Source organism: Artemia sp. Qi Xiang Cuo, chromosome 8 (assembly GCF_049724085.1).
Source record: "Artemia sp. Qi Xiang Cuo chromosome 8, ASM4972408v1, whole genome shotgun sequence".
Taxonomy (NCBI): domain Eukaryota; kingdom Metazoa; phylum Arthropoda; class Branchiopoda; order Anostraca; family Artemiidae; genus Artemia; species Artemia sp. Qi Xiang Cuo.
Window position 1 is genome coordinate 27,103,657 of NC_142801.1, and position 27,464 is coordinate 27,131,120.

At 35.2% G+C, this 27,464-nt stretch overlaps 1 protein-coding gene across 1 annotated transcript in view; it reads right to left on the reverse strand.

Moving 5' to 3' along the window:
• Positions 1-26,080, reverse strand: part of LOC148949292 (uncharacterized) — a 65,637-nt gene extending 39,557 nt beyond the window's left edge. The window contains exons 1-2 of the mRNA XM_089092673.1: positions 24,831-26,080; positions 17,848-17,962 (exon numbers count right to left, since the gene is read on the reverse strand). Of these exons, the coding sequence (XP_088948799.1) occupies positions 17,848-17,962; positions 24,831-26,080 (1,365 nt within the window). The remainder of the gene's footprint in view (positions 1-17,847; positions 17,963-24,830) is intronic.
• Between the last annotated feature and the right edge of the window lie 1,384 nt (positions 26,081-27,464).

Genomic DNA, 27,464 nt, shown 5'->3' on the forward strand with positions numbered 1-27,464 from the left:
GGATGAAGTCATCCTAAAAGACATAGTTATCATATTTTCGACCATGTTGAACAAAATGGCCGTCTAAAAATTTTGATCGGGTGATTTTGGGAAAAAAAAGAGCGTGGGAGGGGGCCTAGTTGCCCTCCATTTTTTTTGTCACTTAAAAAGGGCACTAGAACTTTTAATTTCCGTTCCAATGAGCCCTCCCACGATATTCTAGGACCACTAGATCGATACCATCACCTCTGGGAAAAAAAAACAAAAACAAATAAACACGCATCCGTGATCTTTCTTCTGGCAAAAAATGCAAAATTCCACATTTTTGTAGATAGGAGCTTGAATCCTCTACAGTTGGGTTCTCTGATACGCTGAAGATGATAGTGTGATTTTCATTAAGGTTCTATAACTTTTAGGGGGTCTTTCCCCCTTTTTTTGAAAATCAGCCAAATTTTCTCAGGCGTAACTTTTGATGGGTAGGACTAAACTTGATGATACTTATATATTTGAAATCAGCATTAAAATCTGATTCTTTTGATGTATCTATTGGTATCAAAAACCCGTTTTCTAGAGTTTCGATTACCATTGAGCCCGGTCGCTCCTTACTTACAGTTTGTTACCACGAACTGTTTGATTAAGATTACCTCTATGTTGTTTTGTTTTGTTCTTTTTTCTTCTGCAAAGCCATGTTAATTTTATGGATAAAAATGCTGCATGGGTTGTGGGGCATAAGCCAAAGTTTTTCGTGTTTTTTATTTTATTTTTTTTTATTGATGGATCCACACAGTTTGGCAGTGCTTATAGCATTCGATTTGCTACAATGCCGACTGGTGATATGAAGCCACATTCGATTTGCTGTAGTCACGCTTCACGTTTCGCCATTTGGTCCAAAATTATGAACCTGTTTGGTGGTCACATTATCAGTAGTTCTTCAGGCTAAATAGGAGAACGTCGCAGAACAAATGCAAATAAGCCCACAACGGAGAAGGACGTAACTGAAACTAAAGCAAATCGAACGCGCCTTTAGCTTATTTGCGATCTGTCATGACATCCGAATCATTCATTTAAGGATTAATGCAAAAGCTTTTTGTTATTTGGATTGCTATTGTATTAACCCCAAATTTTCTATTATTGTATTTACGGGTGGATAAGAATCAACGCATGTATTATTATCCGTAAAACATCTTTTGAGGCTTTGCTGAAATTTCCGGTTTTTTTCCGAAGTTCGATATACTATAGTAAACTGTCACACCATGGAGGAGTTCTAGCACTATTTTTCCCGAACTGCTGTGCCGAAAGCGGAAACTGCTACGCAGTTTGGACTTTACATACTAAAAAAAAGCAACTGTTTAAATGTTGAAAATGAGTTTAATAGTGCTTCAAAGCACAAGAGTGCTTTTAACCTTTGGGTATATCTTTCAGGTGCCTGACTCAGCACCCGAACAATCCATTGCCGTCGCTTTGGGTCCTTCGAAGGACGTGGTGGTCGGTCAGACCGAGCTAGTAGAAAATGAGACGACTCAAAGAGACACTGCACCTGTCACTGCTCAAGAGGCACAATCTGGGCGAGATACGACTCGAGATGAAGAGCACCATCGTTCAAGTGGTCCTACTGATATTTCTTCATCCTTCCACGACCATCCATGTCAACCACAGCTGCTACGGTACCCTGCACAGGTTTCAGCAAACGGCAAGCTAAGACGGTCATTTAATAATTCGTGTTATGGAAAGCATCCTTGGCTTGAGTACTCAGTTAAGGAAAATTCGGTTTTCTGTTTCTGCTGCAGACACTTTGGAGGCACTTCAACCCTTTGCGGACAGAGATACGGGGCGAGACCGTTCATCGAGACCGGCGTTAGAAGATGGAAGGACATCTCAAGCGTTCTAGAAGAGCATGCGAAAAGTGACCGCCACAGGGACAGTGCAGTTTCGTGGACGAAGTTCAAAGCTATACAAGCCAAGGAGATGCAACCCATCGCATCTGTTTTGTCAACGGACAGGAATAAGGATATGAATGAAAACAGGGAACACGTAAAGGCTTTACTGAAATTAACGGCCCTACTGGGGCGACTGGGTACAGCTTTTCGCGGCCACGATGAGACTGAATCTCCGGCAAACAAAGGACATTTTGTCGAAACTTGCAATCTTCTCGCCGAGTATTCTCACACACTTTTCAACAAGCTACAAAGACGATACGGCCACTATACGTCCCACGAATACCAGAACGATCTAATTTCAGTTATCGGATCTAGGCTTCGGTCTACAATAGTGCAAGAAGTTAAGCGTGCCAAATACTTTGCTGTTCTTGTCGACGAGACAAAAGATAATTCGAAGAAAGAACAGCTCGCCATTCTTCTGAGGTACTTCGACGAGGGAAAAGTACGAGACAGGCCAATGGGATACTACCATATGAAAAGCCTGGATGCTGAGAGCTTAGCCAGCTTCATTCACGACACAGTTGCGAAACTTGATCTCGACTGGAACTATTGTGTTGCTCAGTGCTACGACGGAGCAAGCGTGATGAGCGGGCCCTTCTCTGGTGTTCAAGCGCAACTGAGAGCGAAAGCGCCACAAGCAATATACATTCATTGCCATGTGCATAGACTTAATTTGGTCCTTGCAAACTGCTTTGAAGGTGTTGGGACTGTTGGCTCATTTTTTTCGTTAGTCCAAAATCTGTACACGTTCATTTCCAACAGCAACACCAGACATCAGCTTTTTGTCGAGCCCCAAAAGGCTACTCAACTGTCAGTCCTGGCATTAGAAAGGAGTGCTGCGACAAGATGGTCATACTGGTATCGATCAATATCGAGGATAAGACTCCGATATGAATGTGTTCTGGCTCTACTGTCTGCAGTCAGCGAGGGAGCTGATAGTGAAGCTCGAGCAGAAGCAGCTGGGCTCCAGAGAAAAATGGAATATTTCACAGTTATATTCCAGTTGCTCTATATGGAAGCAATTCTGAGGACAAAAACTCCCTTTCTGAGCAGCTTCAGGCAGTTGATCTGGTAATATCTAGGTCCCGCACCTTGATTGAAGCAACAAGGAAGGAAATAGCTGAACTGCACTCTGACACTTCATTTGCATCGCTTTTGGAGAAGGCAAAAGAGTTTGCTGAAGGTCTTGAAATTGAAGTGCCTGACGTGAATGAACCCGCGACCGGATCCTCCTCTACGGGTCAGAAGGGACGACCTAGAAGAACCCAAAAAATTATCTAACACCTGAAAGAATTCATCACCACTTCGACGTTAGGAAAAAACTTCGTTGAATCCGACAATAGAGCTCCAACTCTAGCGGAAGAACTGAAAAGAGAATACCTGGAGACTGTAGATCGTCTGATTGCGGAATTCGACAGACGGTTTACAGATAACCTTCCAGTGCTACGTACACTCGAAGCTCTGGACCCCAGCTCTACCAAGTTCATGGATGCAGGGCTCCTCAAGCAATTCTCTGAACTTTATTCTGAAATGGACATTGACTAGGTACTTCTTGAAGCCAAAGCTAGTATTGCCAGGCGATTTTTGCTCGAGGAGGAAAAGAAGCTGAAGACCTTTACGGACGTCATTAATAATATCGAGACACTTCCAGTGGCTTGTCCAGAAATTATCAAAGTCCTTCATATTGCTGCCACACTTCCTATCACGACAGCCAGCAATGAACGCTTGTTTTCTGGGCTTGAAATAGTGAAGAACTATCTGCGCTCGACCACAGGAGACGATCGTCTTAGTCACCTGCTTTTGATCTTTGCAGAGAAGGATTTAGTTAAAAACTTGGATTTCGACCAGCTTGTTGACGACTTTGCAAAGATGAAACCACGACGGTCCCCCTTGTTGCCTTGAGTGTTCACTGATCTGTGTCAAAATTTTGTTGTATTTTTTGATTTTGTAAATATACTTGATCGAGCACAGTTTTGCATCGGCATAGCCGGAGCGTGACTCCGACTTGGACTAAAGTATTTACTGTAAGTAGCGAGCTGAAGAATTCGGCTACAGAATATACTTTAGTCAAAGCGTGAGTTTCTACAGAGTTTCGGCTTTCGTCAAGTTATAGGTTCGGAAAAGTGGAAGATTCCCAAACGGCTGTTTTTTTAACATCGCACATACCGTTTCCGCTTTCTTCAGATATCTGGCCTTTTTGAACCTATGGCATAAGAGCGAAAGAAGGAAAGGCAAAGCAATTGAGATAATTTCCTTAATTTTTACGGTAACTCCCAAGGAAGGCAGTTTTTTTTCGGATAAAGCTAGAGGCAATTTTTTTTTTTTATACGAGCCTGCTTCGGGGCCCATGTCTATTGCTTGCCCACCCTAAGGTTCGGCTGAAATGGCGCCTCTGCCAAGAGGTAAAGATCTTGGTACTTTTCTTTTTTAGAGGTTTCGGCAGTTTCTTTTTCTCGTTAAGATTAGTCAAATTTTACTTGTAAATTGTAGAAGCAAGTCAGAAACTAGTAGTCAACATAACAGTTGTCTACTGTAGCCACTAATCCTCTCCTTGATTTTTAGCAATTATATTTACTCAAGTTCAATATATATATATATATATATATATATATATATATATATATATATATATATATATATATATATATATATATATATATATATATATATATATATATATATATATATATATATATATATATATATATATATATATATATATATATATATATATATATATATATATATATATATATATATATATATATATATATATATATATATATATATATATATATATATATATATATATATATATATATATATTGGAAAAGTATTGAGTATCTTCCGCTAAGTGTTCCAGAGCCCGAGTTGTCTCATATGAAGTAACAGTAAGGGGCATGTTTATTTTTTAATATAATTTAAATAAAACACATTATAGTCAGCATAACTAAAAATGAAAAATTCCAGTGTTCGAACCTTTTTAATAGTCGAAAGTGATTGGAGGGCAACTAACGCCACTATCACGCCCGCCATTTCCCCAAACATATCCAATCAAAGTTTTGAGAGAGACATTTTGTTCAACGTAGTTGAAAGGTCTGGAAATTGTTTCCTTGAGGATGACAACCCTCCCCCCCATAACCCTCAGGACAATGGTCGTAAGTTATTCCCTTGGGGCATATAAGGTTTTATAGAAAGTTTTGTCAGAGAAGCTTCAAAAAGGGCTCATTTGATTGGAAATTGACAGTACTAGTGCCTTTTTTATTAGTCGAAAGTGATCAGAGGGCAAAGGCCCCCCCCTCATGTCTATCATTTTCCCAAACACTTCCAATAACAATTTTTTTACAGCCATTTTGTTCAGCCTATCAGAAAGGTCTGAAAATTATGTCTTTGAGGATAACAAATCCCTCCAACCCTCAGGGCAAGAGTTGTAAGTTATGCCCTGGGGACATACAGGGTTTTATTTATAGAAAATGTGGTCATATAAACTTCGGAGGTGGCTCATTTGATTGGTAATCAGACACTCTAGTGCTCTTCTTAGGAGTTAAAGTGATCAGAGGGCAGCTACCCCCTCCCCCTTGCACCCACTTTGTATTGTCACGAAATGCGTCTAATAGAAATAAATAAAAATAACAAGTTTTTTTTAACTGAAAGTAAGGAGCGACATTAAAACTTGAAACGAACAGAAATTATTCGGTATATGAAAGGGGCGGTCCCCTCCTCAACGCCTCGCTCTTTACGCTAAAGTTTTTCATTAAAAAAAGTAAAGTTGTGAGACAGAGTCAAACTTTAGCGTAAAGAGCGAGGCGTCGAGGAGGGGACCGCCCCTTTCATATACAGAATAATTCCTGTTCGTTTTAAGTTTTAATGTCGCTCCTTACTTTCAGTTAGAAAAAAACTTGGTTTTTTTATTTAAATTCTGAACGTTTTTGAATTAATGCAGCTTTTATTATGGCTCACCGCACATGAATAATTAAAAAGCAATTGGCATATTAATTTTACTTTTTCTGGCTAAATGGCTTTCTCAAAATTTTGTTCTGACGTAACTTACGAATTAACTTACGTAAAGAACTTCTATATTCGTATGTTTTTTTTTTTTTTTTTTTTTTTATTAACAAATGGGTCACAAAAAAAAAACATAGAAATCTCCATATAATACTAACAAAACAAAACTGCATATAATACTAACAATATCAAAATAGGTCCCGACGCATATTAGCGCGTTTGGGATCACCCCAAAAAAGCGACACTTCAACTACCTAAACACTAATAGACTTCCTCGGGGGAATAAGGCTCTCTGACTCCTCCTCCCCTCCCCCACCCCTACTAAACAGTTAATCAACATTCTAAAGATAATACATTTTACAGAGAACCTAAAGGAATCTCACGATCATACTCAATGATTCATCATGCTTCCTTTCATATACCGAAAATCACCTCGATGAACACACAGATCAGTTTGTTTTTTTTAACACCTACAAGCATAGACTCACTCCCAGATCAATCACTTAATCCATGTCTACATTACTGGTTTAAACAAATACATCGCAAAGACGCATGAAATTTCTCATAGGTCATCTTACCTTATATTGCCGCTAGAAGCCTGTTCCATGCTTCAGGACTAATATACCTAATAGAAATTTTAGACCTGGTAGTAACTGGAACCGGCGTTCTGACTAATTCAACATTTCTAGTTTCATAACTATGTTCCCTTTCATCATAAAGTTCCGAAAAACATGCAGGTAATAAATTAGGAAAAAAATTATACATAAACAAATTTGCATAAAATTTAACCAAACCAAAAATGGTAAAATTTTTAATTGGGGGTACCTCGATCTTACCGAATTCTGGGACAAGTCATTGGTCAAAACTCTTACAGCTTTATTTTGTAACACACGGAGCGGATAAAAATAGCTAGTGAACGTTGACGACCAAACTGTAACACAGTACAGCAAATATGGATGAATAAGAGGAAAATACAACATCCTAATAACCTTTTTGGGAAAAGAAATTTTCAGCTTCCGCAGAGTTCCAACATTTTTGGGTAATTTAGTACTTATAAATGCAATATGATCTTTAAAACTTAGGCATTCATCTACCATTACACTAAGATACCTTACAATACTTGTCCGTTTTACACTTCCATTTACTAACCCAATTTCTTCAATCCATGGATAGTAATTTGCACTTCAGCCATATAACATGAACATTGTTTTCTTCTGATTAACAAGCAGTATCTTCACTCGCATCCACCTCTCGATTATTACCATTCCTTGTTTCATGCCATTTTTTAAATCCGCTTCTGTTTTCGTAGCCATTGTAAACTGAGTATCTTCAGCAAAACTTGGAAGTATTGCTCGCACCGGGCCATCATTGTACCTTGGAGTTGACAGTTGTTTGAGGAATTCATTTAGATCATTAATGTACGCAAGAAATAAAAGGGGACCCAACACAGACCACTGTGGCACACGGCACTTTACTACAATCTCTTCTGACAATATATTAGGTTTGACAATATTACGTATGTTAGGAAGTTCGCCCCCTAGTCAATACCTCACTGTTTACGCTAAAGTTCGAATTCTATTCGACCCTGGATCACAAAGGCCGGTTAATTAGAATAGATAGCTCTTTTGAAAGTACTAAAAAAAACTTTAGCGTAAAGAGCGAGGTATTGACTAGGAGGAGAATCCCTTATATGCGTAATAATTTCTGCTCGTTTTAAGTTTTAATGTTGCTGCTTATTTTCAGTTGAAAAAACTTGTTTTTTTATTTAATTTCTGATCGTTTCTTAAATAATGCTGAGAAATCCGGCGCCCCTTCATAGAAATTTCCCCTCCCCCAAGGAAACATCCTCCCCGTAACCCCCTCATCTGACCCCCCCCCCTCACCAGAAAAAATTCCTCCTGAAATCGTCTGTATACTTCCCATTAACCAATACAATGTAAACAATGGGCAAAGTTTATAACTTGCAGCCCTTCAAATGGGAACTGTGGGGCAGTAAGTTATCCTCAAAGACATATTTATTAGATTTTCGACTATGCTGAACAAAATGGCTATCTCAAAATTTTGATTGGGTGACTTCGGGAGAAAAATGAGCGTGAGAGGGGGCCAAGTTTTCGTCCAATTTTTTGGTCACTTTAAAAGGGCACTAGAACTTTTAATCTCCGTTCGAATGATCCCTCTCGCGATATTCTACGACTATTGGATCGATATGATCACCCCTGGGAAAAAGAAATACAAAACAAACAAATAAACACGCATCCGTGATCTTTCTTCTGGCAAAATATACAAAATTCCACATTTTTGCAGATAGGAGCTTGAAACTTCTATAGTAAGGTTCTCTGATACGCTGAATCTGATGGTGTAATTTTCATTAAAGTTGTATGAGTTTTAGGGGTTGTTTCCCCCTTTTTTCTAGAATAAGGCAAATATTCTCAGGCGCGTAACTTTCGACGGGTAACACTACACTTGATGACACTTATATATTTAAAATCAACATAAAAATCTAATTCTTTTGATGTATCTATTGGTATCAAAACTCCGTTTTTTAGAGTTTCGGTTACTATTGAGCCAGGTCGCTCCTTACTTACAGTTCGTTACCACGAACTGTTTGATTTTGAGATAGCCATTCTGTTCAAAATACTCTAAATATCATATAACAAGGCTTTTGGGGTTGAAACAAACCCCAGAGATTAGGGGCAAGGGTTGTAAGTTGAGCCCAGGGGGTATTTAAGGTTTTTATGGAAGGGATGGTTGTTTAACATCAGAAGAGGCTCAGTCCTTCTCCCTGAAAAGACTATGTCAATATAAAACAAACAGAAACTAATCAAAAAAACTTTTTGCACAAAATAAGTTTTTCAAAAAAAAGTAAAGAACTCCATTAAACAAAAAATGAAAAAAATAGAATCAAATAATCTACCAAGTATACAACTACCATAAATCAGTATCAATAAATAAATGAAACCCAAAACATATATATATATATATATATATATATATATATATATATATATATATATATATATATATATATATATATATATATGTAACAGAAATTAAAATAAGTCAAACTCAAAACGAGCAGAAATTAATCTGAGTAGGGTTCTAAACCATGTGCTTTCTAAAAGCCAGAATATAACTTGTAATTTACTGAAAAAAATCTTTTAAATGTTTTCACTTTTATAACTTTAAGAAATCAAAAATTAATTAAGCTTTGAAGGAATAAATATCAGCATATGTATAATAAACTGACAAAGCACATTTTTTCAGCAAATTCATTTGCTTTTTTTTTTAGTAAAGTACAGATTATATTCTGGCTTTTAGAAAGCATAGGGTTTAGAACCCTACTCAGATTAATTTCTGCTCGTTTTGAGTTTGACTTATTTTAATCTCTGTTTGTTTTGAGTTTCTTTTATTTATTGATACTTATTTGTGGTAGTTGTATGCTTGACAGATTATTTGATTCTATTTTTGTTCATTTTTGGTTTAATGGTGCTCTTTACTTTTTTTTTGAAAAACTTATTTTCTGCAAAAAGTTTTTTTGATTAATTGGAGACAAAGCCAAGACAGGTAGTCTGAGCGAGAGAGAGACAAAGGAGAGACAAGAGGAGGATTGAGGTAGAAATTGTTTTAGAATACCCAGGCAGTTCTAGTCTTGTTTTACAAGTCGAAATAGATTGGATGCCAACCAAGCGCAAGGGGCATTTTTCGGGGGGGGGGGATTTTTCACGGGGAGGTTTTTCCGGAGGGGCATTTTCTACGAAGTGGTATTTTTCGGAGGTATTTTCCATAGGAGGTGTTTTCCCAGGGTGTGGGGAGTTGTTGCCGTCCAATCACTATTGACTTTAAAAAAGGGTACTAAAAGTTTCAATTTACAATCGAATAATAAAACGTGATTAATAAAACTGATTAACAAAAATCCCCACAGTCATGAACCGGTTGTGGCCCCACAGTTGCACGAAGGTTTAGTTAAATTGGGTTCAGTTTCCCGGGAGTTCGGTTATACAGGGGTTCAGTTGCACGATGGTTCAGTTAAGAGTGGTTCAGTTACCCGGAAGTTCAGTTACAGGGGTTCAGTTGCTTGTGGTTCAGTTACACGGTGGTTCAGTTACACGCACACCATAAACGGGCCATACTATTCACTCAAGGAACATTATTGATAGTCAGTTTATATTCCTGTGATGGATGCGATTATTTTGGACTTAGAAAGCCGTTTTTTCCATTGAAACACTGGACACTTTTAAGATCAGTATTTGCTTGCCAATAAATTGTATGGAAACGAACAAACAGCAATTCGCTGATAGAATATATTACTTGTCAGTACAATACTGGTAGGTAATTGGTTTCTCTCTCAATCGGTTTGTGAGCCTGCCATGACCGAAGAAGCGACAATATGGAAAGCTCGGTGGGCTCGTTTGAGAGAAAGTAATGCACACATATGTAGAATGCCTGAAATACTAAGGAAAACTTTATAGAAACACAACTGGGATGCTGATATTTTCCTGAATATTTCAGCGCTCTTGCAGATCCTCATGAACGAAGTTTTTTTACCTTCGGAAAATAGAAACGTGGCTAAAAAAAAGACGGAGATTACAAAGTGTGGAAAGTGTTATTGACAGAGTTGCTAATAGTAGAAATAGGAGGTGAAAATTCGTTATTTATTACCGATATTGTTTCTATAAATGTGGTTCTCTGGATAAGTTCATAGAGCTGACAGCTAAATGATGGATAGAAGCAGACACATGCAACTTTCAACATCAGTAAGTTACGTTTAGAATGGGAATTTTTCCCAACAAGCCTCCTTCCCATCCTAAAGTCTTGGACTCGCCAGTAGTGGTCGTGTATGCAGCTTCAGGGATACAAGACCTGCCAGACAGGTTTCTGCAGCTACACCGATTTCTAGGCCAATCCGAGATGTTTCTACGAACGGTACTCCATATATGGTGACCATAGATTCAGGGCTAAATTTAATGATCGCATCAAAGGTAACTCATTTGCATAAAAGATATATCAATTTGCAAAAAGATAACTCATTTGCATAACTCAGATCTGAATGAACTTAATTGATGATTTTAATAATAGGATGAAGCCAACATGGGAATAATACGAATATTATTTGATTTGTATAGAATGAGAGTGGTAAAAGGGATTAAAATTGTCTATCAACTATGGTAAGTCTGAGGGGTGGTAAGTCTCACGCAATTTTATGGGGTGTTATCCCCCCCCCCCCCTATTTTAAAAATCAAGCATATTTTGTAGATGCCAAGAAAAGAATTTTAATAGAGAAATTCAGAACAATCCTTAGAAATCAACTAGTGAGATGATTATGGGTTTGAACCATCAAGGACCACAACCACCAATGACCCTAACCACCAAGGACCTCAACCTCCAAAGACCTCAACCTCCAAAGATCATCTCTCCCCAACCTTTAATGGGCCCCTACCTCCAACTTTTTGCCCACCTCTCCCCATTTTATTATACTTTTTTTGAATTTGAATTTTTTTTATATTGTATATTATTTTTTAAATGGAACTTTTTTCAACTTTTTTTTACATGTCTTAAAATGATATGAAATATATTTAAAACTAAAAAAATCACATTTAATATTTTCGAAATACTAAATGGGAATAATATTGATATGTTAGTCTTGACTTTTGCTATTAGAAAAATAATGTTTGTAGTAGCACTTTTTTGTGTCTCTTAGAATTTTCGGGACTTATATAAAGTTTTTCAACTTTTTTTACGTATCTTAAGATGACATGAAATAAGGTTGCGGCTGTACCAATGGTACTCCATGGCTGCTCTTCGACACTACACGACTGTACTAGTGGTACTTTATGGGTGCTTATCGAGACTACCTAGTTTATTATGTGTATTAAATCAGCAATTTTCGTACATTGGAAGGATAAACACTTGCATCACATTTAAAAAAGTGAAGATGAATTATTCGACGAAAGTGTGTACAGGGGATAAAATCATTGTTGCGTTGAATGCTGACAAAGATCAATATTTGAACTATGAAACAAGCACTAGTGGTAACACTATAGGAACCGTATGCGTACGTAGTCATCACAATGGAAGTTTAGATTTCTTAGGACTACCGAAACCATTCAACATCACTCATGGTTGATATTCGAGAGTGAGATCTCTAGAGATGACAATGCTCAAAGAGAATGCCAACATAAAAATAATAGTTGATGAAGATGGGCATCTTCTCGCTAATGGTTCTGGTAACACGTTACCTGTTGATAGATCCTATTGTCATCGTTCCGATATTAATATTCAAATGAAAGCGAAGAGGAAAAGAAAGGCCAACTGTTCCACTAATATCATTATTCATATCTTGTCAAATGCCAGAACTGTTACCTGTGTAAACACAATGTGAGAATAGACAGTGATATCGCTAGCAAAATCAAAAGGGTATTGGCAGACAATATCACTAATGAAAGATAAATTGATGGAAAATAAAGCGCAAGTGAACATTATTACTACTATAGACCATATAGTCAGTGAACCTAATAATACCAAAGATGAAACGCATTTTGAATCTGTAGATGACACCCCAATAAAAATAATGCATGACCCAAAATGGAATTATAATTATTCTACTGGTTACGAACTAAGAGAAGAGAGTAACTATAGTATCAAAAGAGAACAGGATGAATCATTTCATGGAACATATTCAAAATGTACGAAGTTGTTTGATGATATTAAAAATGTGTAATAATATATGTAACATATTTTTATATTAATATTCTACATGCCATTATTTCATTAAAATATTTTATGCATTACTTTGTTATGTGATCATTATTTTTAGGGTACGCTAGCACGTCAAACGTTTAGAATGTCTATTAAAAAGTCAGAGATGTAAAAAAAGGAATTTTCATACATCATATGTCGGATACATAGGTTAACATCGACAATATCCAAATATCAGAATGAATAAATTCTTTCCACATGTTTGTCGGATAGGGTGGAAAAAAATTGACTAAATCTAAGTATCAGAGTGAATAAATTCTTTATCAACATACTTTGCCGGATACGTCGGTTATTATTATCTAAATCTAAGCATCAGAGTGATTACATTATATATCAACATCTATTGTCAGATACATAGGATAACATTGACAAAATCAAAGTATCAGAGTGAATACATTTTTCTATCAACATCTTTGTCAGATACATCGGATAAAATTGACAAAATCTAAGTCTCAGATTAAATAAATTCTTTATCAACATTTTTTCTCGGATACGTCGGATAACATTGTCAAAATTCTTTATCAACTTCTTTTGTAGGATATATCAGATTACATTCACAAAATCTAAGTATCAGAATGAATAAATTCTTTATCATTATCTTTTGTCACATATGCTTGATAAAATTGAGAAAATCTAAAAATCAGAGTGAATAAATTCTTTATCAATGTCTTTTGACAGAAACGTTTGAGAAAACTGGCAAAATGTAAGTATCAGAGTGAATAAATTCTTTATTAACATTCTTTTTATCGACATCAATTGTCGGATACGTCGGATAACATTGACAAAATCTATATATTAGAATGAATAAATTCTTTATCAACATCTTTTGTCGGATGCGTCGGATAGAATTGAGAAAATATAAATATCAGAGTGAATAAATTCTTCAAGTCAACATCCTTTGCTGGATGCGTCGGTTAACATTATCAAAATCTAAGTATCAGGGTGATTAAATTCTGTATCAACATCTATTGTCGGATACATAGGATCATTAAAAAAATTTAAGTATCGGAGTGAATAAACTTTTTCTATCAAGATCTTTGTCAGATACATCGGATGAAATTCTCAAAATCGAAGTATCAGATTGAATAAATTCTTTATCAACGTCTTTTGTCGGATATGTCGGATAACATTGCCAAAATCTAAGTATCAGAGTGAATAAATTCTTTATCAACTTCTTTTGTCGGATACATCAGATAACATTCACAAAATCTAAGTATCAGAGTGAATAAATTCTTTTTCAATGTCTTTTGACAAATACGTTTGATAACACTGACAAAATCTAGGTATTAGAGTGAACAAATTCTTTATTAACATTCTTTATCGATATCATTTGTTGGATATGTCGAATAAGACTGACAAAATCTATGTACTAGAATGAATAAATTCTTTATCAACATCTTTTGTCGGATACGTCGGATAAAATTTGGAAAATCTAAGTATCAGAGTGAATAAATTCTTTATCAAGATCTTTTGCTGGATACGTCGGATAATATTATCAAAATCTAAGTATCAGAGTGATTAAATTGCTTATCAACATCCTTTGTCGGACACATAGGATAACATTGACAAAATCTAAGTATCAGAGTGAATAAATTTTTTACCAACATCCTTTTTCAGATACATCGGATAAAATTGACAAAATCTAAGTATCAGAGTGAATACTTTTTTTTTATCAACATCTTTGTCAGACACATCGGATAAAATTGAAAAAATCTAAGTATCAGATTGAATAAATTCTTCATCAACATCTTTTGTCGCATACGTCGGATAAAATTGACAAAATCTATGACAAAACCTATGAATTAGAATAAATAAATTCTTTATCAACATCTTTTGTCGGATACGTCAGATAAAGTTGAGAAAATCTAAAAATCAGAGTGAATAAATTCTTTATCAACATCCTTTGCTGGATACACCGGATAACATTATCAAAATCTAAGTATCAGAGTGATTATATTCTATATCAACATCCTTTGTCGGATACATAGGATAACATTGACAAAATCTGAATATCAGAGTGAATAAATTTTTCATCAACATCCTTTTTCAGATACATCGGATAAAATCGACAAAATCTAAGTAAATTCCTAAGTTCTAAGTATCAGCGTGAATAAATTCTGTTTCAATGTCTTTTGACATATACGTTTGATAGCACTGACAAAATCTAAGTATCAGAGTGAATAAATTCTTTATCAACATCATATGTCGGATCCACAAGGTTAACATCGACAAAATCTAAGTATCATTATGAATAAATTTTTTATCAACATCTTTGGTTGGATATGTCGGATGAAATTGACAAAATCTAAGTATCAGAGCGAATAAATTCTTTATCAACATCCTTTGCCAAATACGTCGGTCACCATTATCAAAATCTAGCGCACCACTCTAAGTGAACCTAAATTAACCAAACTTTTTGCATGTCTCCCTCACTATGACTGTTTGTTTGAGCGGGTGTGCTGCCATCTATAACCAGTCTAACCTAAATTCAACGCAACAATGCATAAAGTCAAAATTAATAAAACTTAGATTTTGTGAATGTTATCTGATGTATCCGAAAAAGACGTTGATAAGGAATTTATTCACTCTGATACTTAGATTTTGTCAAATTTATCCGAGGTATCTGAAATAAGATGTTGATAAAAAATTTATTCACTCCGACACTTGTTTTTGTCAGTGTTATCCTATGTATCCGACAAAGGATGTTGATATGGAATTTAATCACTCTGATAGTTAGATTTTGATAATGTTATCCAACGTATCCAGCAAAGGATGTTGATCTACAATATAATCATCTTGTTACTTGGATATAGTCAATTCTATCTGAGCCATTTAAAAAAAGATGGTGGTATATAATTCATTGATTAAAATACATAGTTGTTTTCACTATTCTTGGACGTAACTAAGAACTGGTGTTGATAAAGAATGTTAATAAATAACTTGTATCGTCTGATATTTACATTTTGTCAATGTTATTAAACTTATCTGTCAAAAGACATTGATAAAGAATTTATTCACAAGGATACCAGCCAGCCGTGTGGGGGTGGTATTTTCTGGGGGAGGGGGATATTTTCTGGGAGGGATTTGTCCGTGGGAGCATTTTACACGGGGGGGTATTTTCCGGAGAGAGGGGGATATTTACCACAGGGGGTATTTTCCTGGGAGGAGGAGGGGGTGCTTTCTGGGGGTAGTATTATCCGCAGGGGGGGGGGGGTATTTTCTGGAGGAGTATTTTCAGTGGATATTTTCTGCGGGGAGTATTTTACGGGGTTATTTTCGCCGGCCACCGATCGTATCGACCTAGAGGTCCGTCCTAGTATATCGGGAAAGGGCTCATCCAAACGGAAATCAAAAGCTCTTGTGCCCTTTTTGAGCAACCAAACAGAGTGGAGGGAAACTAGGCCCCCTTCCAAGCCCCTTTTTCTCAAAATTGTCCGTTGCCCCCTGGGAAAATGTCTTTATGTATAAAATTTGCCCATTGTTTAAGCATAGTATTTGTTATTGGGAAGTATGCATACATTTTTTGGGTGGGGGGTGGGCAAATTTTCTTCTGGGGGGATTTTCCACGGGGAAAATTTTACACGGGGAGGGAGTTTCCACGGGGTGGATTTTTCAGGGGAAATTTTACACTGGGGGAATTTGCAAGAATTTCCATACAAAATTCTTTTTATGTCTTTCTTTCTCTTTGCCGTCTCAATTTTACGCGTGGAGACGTTAAGGGTAATTGTCCGGGGTAAATTTTCACCAGGATTTAATTTTATAGGGGGTTAATTCCTGAGGAGGAAGGACTTTTCCGTGGAGGTGGAGCCAGGTTTCTTGGCATTGTTTAAAAAAGATCGAAAATTAAATTAGAAACACGGTTTTGAAACTATTACGTATATGAGGAGGTTTGCCCCCTCCTCAACATCTTGCTCTTTACGGTAAAGTTTGAATTTTATCACTATTCCTTAAGAATGACTCCTGAAATACAAGGTTTGTTGAATTAGAACAATAAGAAGTTTTTTTTCGTAAGTACTAAAAAACTCTAGCGTGAAGAGCGAGGTGTTTAGGAGAGGGCTACCCCCCTCATATACCTGATAATTTATCTGTTCGTTTTAAGTTTCAATGTTACTTCTTACTTCCACTTGAAAAGCATGTTTTTTTATTTAATCCCATATTTAATCCCATAATTTTATTTTTAATCATCAGAACACGCCTACGTTTTGCCTCTTTTGCCAAGGTACAGTCAATTACCTTTTTTGGTAATTACTTGTTATAGCGACCACACTTTGTTCTTGATCTGTAATGAAATCGGTTTTATATGCCCACTCGGAGACAATCAGCTTAGCCAGAGCGAGATAAAGTACTATGCAGATATATTTTAATTAAATATTTAATATATAGGGGTGGTTAGATTACATTAGACTAGGTGTTTAATATAATGCGTTCTGGGCGGACTGCTTTCTGTAATTCTCTGTTGTACCCCTTTTTCCATAGTTTTTTTTCTAAGATTCTTGAAGGAATAATTTTCAACTCCCTTGTAAGTAAAAAAATTCGATGGACTTTCGGCTTATCGACTTCAAACTTTCTCTTGAGCTTTCTCTTATTTTGATTTAATGAATGTCTAATCCAGTTTTTGGTTTACAAAGCTCAAGTTTACGTAATATGTCTAAAGTGAAGTCTAAATACTCACAACTTGTTATACTAGTTCATTAAAGCTCCAAAAACATACAAATACAGAAAACGCGAAAAAAAAAATTTGGGATATTTTGTTGGGAATCTGGTTTCAAAGATCTCTTCCCTCAGTAGGTGCTTGGGTCAGTGCATGCGGAGAGACGGTACTATAATACATCCTTTATGTCGTTTTTAGTCATTAAGTAACTGAAAAGCTCACATTTTAGACAAATTTTCACATTTCGTTTTTAACCCCCCCCCCCCTCAACAAGTCAATACCTATGCACAGGATTAGCATAGAGTGATTCCCTTCCTAAAATCAGTCTTATGGCCCCCCCCCCCCCAGAAAAATCAAATGAATGTGGGGTGGGAGGAATTAAAAAGAATCACTATTCAGTGTGTCGTTCCCTTCCCAAGGATACATAATCTGCACTCCCCCCCCCCTCAAAAAAAAGGAAGAGTGAAATATGTACACAACTACAGTATGAAGTAAAGCATAAGGAAGGAATTATTTTACCGGTGTTGTTTGCGTTGATTGCGTTGTTTTTTGACTTGGTGTTTGACTATCGGAGGAGGTGGTTCTTCTCAGTTGTTTCTGATGATTGACTAGATCTTCTTTTGATTTGCCAGAGCTGAAAAATATAAGAATTAGTGTAATATTTTTTTTTGTTTCCTGATAGGGACCGGCCGGTCACATTTCAATACCCCCTTTTCAACTTTTTCACAAAACACTGTTAATTTTTGTCAGGAGTAAAAACGGCCAGATTAACTTCTTATAACCATCTTAGGTTTATGGAACCTATAAAGCTAAGATCAATTCATTAATATATATATATATATATATATATATATATATATATATATATATATATATATATATATATATATATATATATATATATATATATATATATATATTATATATATATATATATATATATATATATATATATATATATATATATATATATATATATATATATATATATATATATATATATATATATATATATATATATATATATATATATATATATATATATATATATATATATATATATATATATATATATCACGTAGAATTCTCAGGATAGAAAGAGTCAAAGAGAACAATTAGGCCTATAAATCATTGAACAGCAAACATTTCAGACAATTAAATATTACAATTTTCCAGGATTTAAGATTGGATAGCATACGAAACGCCGTTCACTACATTGTTCACCTCCTGTGTTCTCTATATTGTCGAACATTTTCCGCATGAATTTAGAAAGACACTTTTGAAAAAGAGCTTCTAAAGAGAAGTAAAGATCCATATTTCAAACTATAACAAGCCGAAATAAAGTCGGATGAGTCATATCATAAGTCAAAATTAAAACGAACGGGTATTATTACTAATAAATGTATGAAATATAACAAGAAGGGAAGTTAAAACGAATAGTCACAGACAACTTAGAATTAATAGATACCCCTATGGAGAAATAGATGCGGCCTAAAACGAACAGAAACTCAAAAGGGTAGTCTAGCCATACTTAAATCGAATACAAATCACAACAATTAAGAGGGTTGCTAGCGTGACCCTCTAAGGCCTAGAGCATGATTTGAACTTTACTTAGATTTACAATCAAATAAGCCCCCTCCGAAGTTTTTACGACCACACATTCCTTATACACATACACATTCCTTACACCCCCCCCCCAAAAAAAATGTTATGGAATTATCAAAAGCGTTTAAATAGATCGAAACATTTTTACAAGAATAGCCTAAATATGCGATTAATGATTAAAAACTAGACCAGCGATAAATCAGAACTAAGCTTAAGGGCCATATCATCAATAACGCCTGTTACAACATTGTCTTACTCGAGTAATATGAATATTGGCGCACCCAAAAATTCACTTCGTTTCATGGCTTGGGAATTTGTCTTAAATCGCATTTCCTATTGCATGAATAATTGATATTTTTTTTTTATTATTATTATTAGTTTATCGATTAATATTAAAAGATATATAATGAAGTTTTACGCAAATAAAAATTGGGAGGGTGTATCTTAGGGATGAGTCTTAATCTATAAAAAAGAGGTGATTTATATCAGACATCAATAGCATTCTTTCTTAACTCAGAAGCAATGTTTTCTTTTTCCTTTCTACATTTTGTTGTTACTTTGAATTATGGCATCAAGTTTAGTCAAAATAGGTAAATTATCGGTTTTTCTGTATTGTGCCAAACACTGTTGATATGTTTGATGAATGTCAGATTTGATAAAACCGGTTCATAGCCACAAAAACAAATGACGGGTCACAGAATGTATTAGACTTGTATATTTTGGGCTAACTATTTGCGCATATAATTTGGGCTATATATTTACCCCCAGGGGAAAACCTAACTTCACTTCTTGAGTATGTTTGGTATAATACATAAGTACCAAATTTTTTTAGGCGCACAAAGGTCCGGCCCAAGGGAAGGGGTGAGGAAAAACGAGAAAGCTTCAACACAGGTAAGCATAATCGTGGTTCAATTGAGATTGGGCAACTGTAAATTGTTTTTGGACATTATAACTCTAATATAAACTAAAATGGACGCGTCTTCATGTTATTAGGCTTAGCTTCCAAGCATATTACTCATACAATTAAGTACTCTTGAATGTTTGTTCAATATCAGAGAGCCATATTTACTCCCAGTACATTAGGAAAGTACTTTTTATGACAGTCCCCTAAAATATAGGATTATCTATGTTTGTGTTTAAGTTTTAATATCACTTTTACTGTCCTTAAAAAAACCCTTCAATTTCCGAAAATTTTATCGTGAAAAATTAAAATTTGCTACTATTCTAAATTTTTGCTTCAATCACTGTTAAAGCTAAAAAGTATACAAAAGACTAGAAATGTACAGTAAAATAAAATGAAGCTACTATATATATTTCCAAAATGTCCTACTATATTTTTTTCTGGTTATTTCGCAAATACATTTCATATTTATAACACAAGCTTGAACCTGTTGTAAATCGGATCAACTCCCTCTCAATGAGAAAGAATAAAATTTGTTATCTGTGTCAAACACCTGATGAGTGGAGTGCATTGGCCCTCAAATCAAAGGTAACACAAATCTTGGAGTATGCGCAATGCTTGTTCTATTATTGATTACACTATGTAGCAAATGTTGTGCGTTTGTCGCCAGTATTAATGGCTACCCGGAAAGCACAGAAAATGGAAACAGTGTTTCCACTTCTCCCGATTTTTTGGAAGATCTACCGAATTTCTAATCAATCTCCCGACAAAAAAAGAAGATACCGAATCTCCCGAAAATCTCCAGAAAACTTAATCCCCGGAACATTTTACTTCTTGGTCATTCTTTTTTTTACCTGGCCGTTGCCTGTGGTCTTTTAGGGGTTTTCCTAACCTCCCAGGCAATTGAGGCACCGCGATTTGAATTCATTGGCATATGTATGAACATTGCCATTATCCATTCCACAGTGGTTGCATTGATTTTCTCTTTTTGATAATTTAAACACCTTCAAGGTTTGTAATTAACTAATTATTTTCAATTCATAAACTAACCATAAGTGTTGGCTTGCACCAAGAAGACGGGAACTAGCACTATGTGGGTTCAGCTGATTCAGTAGATTGAAAACGATCCAAAGTTACTACAAATTTAAAGAAATATGACAAAAATTAGACTTTGTCTCCAGTTGTTTTGTAAAACTGAAGGAGTTTGCTTCAAATGATCCAATACAAGAAACAGAGGCGAAAACTGTAGCATTTTGACAACAACTTACGATTTTGCTGGTTGACACGTTAGTCTCATTCCTCAAGAATATGCCGCATAAGAATCTTACTGATAAAGTAAGATTGGGTAAGCAGAAAGTGACGAATATAGTCTGCCAGAGCCTGTCAGTGTATTATAAAACATAAAATTGCGAAGAAAGGATGAAAACGAGTGCAATTAGTGGTCGAGAAGTGCCATTGACAAAGAATGGCGGTAACTTTCTAATAGTGCCAATGATGATGAAACAGTGACTCTGACAACCGTGGATTACTGGAAATCGGCTTTGAGTGCGAGGGACCACCATAGAAACCAAACATAGCAAAGTTTGTACAATACTTATTCTCCTTGCCATTTTTGAACGTAGCTTCAGAAAGACTGTTCAGCTTACTCAAGAAGTAAAGACAGACGGAAGGAATCATTTCGTAACAGTAACTTTGGCTTCCACAATTCAGACGAAACTGGAAATGAAACAAGACGGAGTTACAGCAGACCCACTGACGGTAGACCAGCCCCTCAGAAAGAGGCTAAAAGGAGTGGTAGCGTACGCCAGCACAGCTGAGCTACTGCATGATCAGAGGAGGCTGCTCACATAAAAACCATGCGATAGACACATATTATGAATGTAATGCGGTATATGTATCTGAAAGTTTTGCAATTTTTTACACTTTTTTTCAGTTATATCAATACTAATGAGCTATGACTTTGCGTTTTCTCTTTATCACTTGTGAATACCTCTGGGGATGGTGGTAAAAAAAATATCCACTTAACTCAGACACAATGGTCAAAAGACAGGTGTCCGTAATTCGTCCAGATTTTCTGTCCCCGTCCTGAACTTAGTGGCCTGTCGTCTGGAATCTGAAAGGGCGATAAAAAAATAGGGTTCGATGAAGAAAAATGTCTTAATTAAACAGCTTTAGAGTCTGAATGAGATATAACTGCGCTTAGTTTCAAAATTAAATACATTTCATGTTTCTAGCTGCTTCCTTTTGTCATGTTTGACAATGTTGATCGATGAATTTTCTTCCCGGAATTGCAGCTGGCTCCAGTAAATCTGCACTCCAAACATTTAGAATGTGGTACTTTATACTCGAATCGCTCGAACACCTCCAAAAACTCAATACAAAATACAAAAAACTAAAAATTCTACAAATCCTGAGATCCATCTCCCGATTTTCTCCCGACTCCTGAGAGCCATCTCCAGATTTTCTCCCGAAAATTGTCAAGATTTTACAGATTTTTTCAAAAGATAAGTGGAAACACTGAATGGAAATTGCTCTCGACACACTATTGGTATTAAACCAGGACAGCATAATTTTTAATCTTGCATGCTTTGAATGAAAAATCAACCAGCTCGGATTATTCGGCTTAGATAAAGTAAAAGTCAAATACATATAGCATACATGATAATTCAAATAAATGTGAAAATTTGTTTGTGAACCAAAATATTACAATTTGTTGGAAATGAAAAATGAAAAATGGAAAATTCAGAGATTTGCAAATTAACTGTAGGTTACTTTCACAAATGATGTTTTATATGTTTGATATATGCCCCGATATATTTCTCTCGTGTTATTGTTTTATTGGCATTATTGGAGACGTTCTAAAACAGGGGTGGACAACCCAGATTATCTTGCGGGTCATTTTAGAAATGTATCATAACTCCGCGGGCCGCATTTAACATTGTATATACCCATGTTAGATTTAGACCTATTATAGATATTTTTTGGAGTGACAAATTGAAAATAATGAATTTCCATTAATTATGTTTACTATTATTTTTACATATAAACATAGGTAATATAATAATAATAATGATACTAAATGCGCGTTGTAAAAAATAAACGAAATATATATATATATATATATATATATATATATATATATATATATATATATATATATATATATATATATATATATATATATATATATATATATATATATATATATATATATATATATATATATATATATATATATATATATATATATATATTATATATATATATAATATAGGTGAGCATCAAAGACACAAAAATACACTTCTTACCAGAATTTTTACCAGAATTGTAATCAGTTCCAAACCGTTTTTAGAGTTAAGATTACTCAAAAGATCCTTAATCAGCTAAGCAAACCTGTTCCTTGTCGCTGTTTTTTTTTTCACTAGTCTTCTTGGGAAATTCCTTGTAGGCAAGGCGTTTCTTTATGCATAACCTATAAGACACCAACCCTAGGGAGTAGCTGAGCAAAAACAGTTGAAGATACACGGAGGCTATCAGCCAGGACCAAAATCGACGTATCACCAAAGATTTCCAAAAAAAACACATAATTCAATGCCTAAACTGATCATGTTTTTTGTATCCAATTTACAATACTTTTAACCAACAATTATTACAATGCGCTAGAATAGATTGATCAGTACACAAATTCTCTAATTGCCCTAGGCACAGCTGTAACAGAACGTTATCATTTATGTTATTAACTTCCATGCGCAGTTTCCTGAAGAAGAAAAAAACAACTAAATTATATTATATATAATTACATAAGCATGCAATTTGTTTCATGAGGCAAGTGATTTATGAGATATGAAAAATAGTTAAATTCACAGCCATGACGGTAATAATTTTGTATTTGGTCCTAAAAACCACTAGCCAAGAATACGTCTCGCTGGTAGCCTGAATTTTCTTTCCGATCGTAACTAATCCTTGCCAAAGAGCTCAAACACTGTCTTGGCAACTATCCCGTGAGCATAAACATCAATCAAAAGCAAATCCGGTTTCTTTGTTTAGATAATCCCCATATCTAAGCAGGAGCGTCAATTGGCGGGGAGGGGGGGGGGCTTTGAAAAATAACTAAATGCACCCTAGATTTTGGAAATATATTCCTTTCCCCAACATTTCCGCGAATTAAAGCCACTTTAAAAAGTAAAATAAGAGATTATAATAAAAACATTCGTAAATAAGGAGGATGCAATTTTTTTTAGAGAGAGAAAACTACGATATTTATGCCAAGTTCGGTATAAATATGTAGGCCTAACATGGGCCTTATTCTTTATTGAAATGACAATGGAATGACCCTTTATTCATTGATCATTAGTCTAAGCGTATAGGAAGATATTCACAAAAAGTCACGTCTTAACAGAAAAGAAATACCAATCACAACATGTTTATTTATTTTTAAACTTTATTCTCTCTCTCTCTCTCTCTCTCTCTCTCTCTCTCTCTCTCTCTCTCTCTCTCTCTCTCTCTCTTGAATATATTTTAGTGACCTATCCTGAAATAAAGGTACTTATTAAGAATCTGGTAAACACGCGAGAAAGACCGCATCGAAATCTCAAAGATCCTAATGAAAAACAGGTTTCCGCTGCCTAGTGAGGGATTGCTCATTTGTGAAAGATATTTAAACTTTAGTTTTTTGGGGTTAAAGAGGCAAAAAAAAGTACCTAGGTTAGGTTACGTATCTAATTTATGCTATGCTTTACCCCCACCCCCCTAATGTGCAAATATATAGCCCAAACTTGTTCATAAACAAAACATTTTCATCCTATATTGTTTCATTTCATTAGCATTAACGAAACTTAACTTCTCGCGTGTGTACCGGATTCTTAATAAGTACTGACGTAAATAAATGAATCATTGAGAAAAATGAATCACTATAATTTAGAAGTTACTAGCAAAAAATAGGAAAATAAATCAATAATACTGTTGATTTTTAACCCTGGCTAAAAAATTGACTTACATACAGGAGTCTTCAGCTAATTTTTCGAAAGGAGGTTTAGGGGCAACACTTCTCTCGCAAACTTCATGAAGTTGATAACTTTTTTCTATCATATCTTCTTCAAAATCGCAATGACTGTCATTGCATTGCAGAGTAGCAGTCTTTTTGTCTGAGAGCAATTTTTCTTTACCTCCTCTTGCATGCTTCAGGCTCGAGATGGAAGAGAAGTGCTCAACTGCCCTGAATTGTTCTGATAGGGATAGGCTTGGTACAAAACAACTGTCACTTTTAATTGGAGATGAACTACCAAATTGTTCGATATTACTATCATTCACCGGGATTTCAGAGATTTTTTTAGATTCCTCTCGAAAGTTTATGGCATTTGATTTTCCAGTATTATTAGCATCACAGACCATGTTCTCCTTCTTTGGCTGACAGGATTCTAAGCTTTGATCAGCAAGTTCTTCGTGAAAATTAGGTTTCAAGGTGTTTGACAACTCTTCATTTTGTAAATTACTACAAAACTTTGCATCATCGATCCTGTTTTCTGCAGATATTTTAAAGTTTTTTGTCTTTTGGACGTCAGACAGGTGCTTGAAGGCAGATAGTTTCTCAGTATTCCTAGCATCACACGAAACTGGTATCTTGCTCTTTGGAAGCCGTGAATCTAAGAATTGGTCAGCTTTCGAAATCGGTTTAACGATATTTGTCGGTTTTGGGAGTTTTGAAGGAGGTGTATTTCTTGCTTTTTGTTCTTGTTCCCTCCCCTTTGGAAAGGTAGAGCTAAATTCAGCTTTAGTCCTTTCTTCCCTGTCAAGCCAAAAGGAAAGTAGATTTTTGGGAACAACTGCTTCGTTATTATTGTTAAGCATTTCTTGGCTTTGGTCAAAGCACGTTGCAGATTTTATGTCATCAACGTTGCTGACAGTCAAGAAGTCTGTATTAGTAACTGAGTTTTGTTGCAATAGTCGAATCCGTTCCAAACTCTTTTCCAGCTTTGAAACTGAGTTTGATACAGATTGGTCTTTCAAATCTTTTCCGTGACACTGCAGCATCGATCTTTCAACTGTACTTACACCAAAATATACTTCTTTTTTCGTTTTGTTATCACTTTTTTCACTTCCATCGTCACATGGACTAGAAAAAGCCGCTGTACTTTCAGAAGAAGAAGAAACATCTTCAAACTCGGAGAGAACTTGATCTAGTATGTCAAGTGACTTCTGTACTTCGTCACTGAAAGACAAGAAGGAAATTAGAACTTTAAATTGCATAGTATTTCTTCAAATGGATCTTAATTGATCTTCAACAATGTAAAGAGATGGACAGACTTAGCATTTTCAAGCTAAAATCAGCCGTATCTATTCAATTACGTTAGGTCTCATTTTACATCAGCTTTCCAACTAGAATATTTTTTTAGGTCGATACTCATTTTGATTTTTTTTTTTCTACATTGACTTATTTGACCTTGAGAGTTTGTCTCAATGAAATGGAGTCATAAAATGTTAGATTTGGGAAAAAGCTACTATAGAGCAAGATTACTGAAAAAACAACAAATGAATATATATATATATATATATATATATATATATATATATATATATATATATATATATATATATATATATATATATATATATATATATATATATAATATATATATATATATATATATATATATATATATATATACCGATATTCATTCATCTAATTTTGATTTATTAAAATTAAAAACAGAGAAATCATTTAAAATGTATTCGGTTTTCAGTAAAGTGACAATTATGCTCCTGAGGTATTGCTGGTACACTCTTTTGACAATGCACATGCTCATAGTGTGTTTCGATTTAGTTATCAACCCCCCTAAAAATTCCCTGAAAGCTTCACCTGAACCCTCCTAGCTTCAGTAGTGGAAATAGTTGTAGCAGTAGTTGTAGCATCAGCAGCAGCATGCATATATCACCTTTCGTTTTTTTCAACATCCCACTCAACACACGCTGACAGTTTCAACTTAATACTCTATATAATCCCTCGGACATTGCTGATATCTCCTTTTGACAACCTGCATGCACATAGTATGGTTTAATTTAGTTAAACATCCTCTCACCATTGCCTGAGATTTTCACCTTAATACCCTCAGCTTTAATAGTAGTAGCGTTAGCAGTAGTATTACAAGCAGCAGTAGTATTAATAGATTTAGTAGTAGTAGTAGTAGTAGTGCCTTTTTTTTCAGTTTAACCTTCCTCCCATAATGCCCTGGAAGTTACGACTTATTACTCTAAGCCGTTCCTAAGAAATTACTCATACGCCCTTTGGACAACCTGTATGCACATAGCGTGTTTTATTTTACTTCAACTCCCGCTCAACATTTCTTGAAATTTTCACCTTAATACTCTTAGCAGTAGTATTAGTCGAAATAGAAGCAGCAGTTGTTGTATTAGTAGCGGTAGTAGTAATAGTAGTGGCAGTGGACCCGTAATCACTTTTCTGCATTCGTAGCGCTGATGTATCTTCTTTTATTTATTTTTTTATTAGTTTTCTACCACGGTTAGCGGGGTACCAGAACATCATATAATGAGGTTTCATAGCTTATTTAAAACTATTGCTCATATCTATGCGTTTTTATTTTATTTTTTTTTTCAACATCTGGAAGCGTCACAT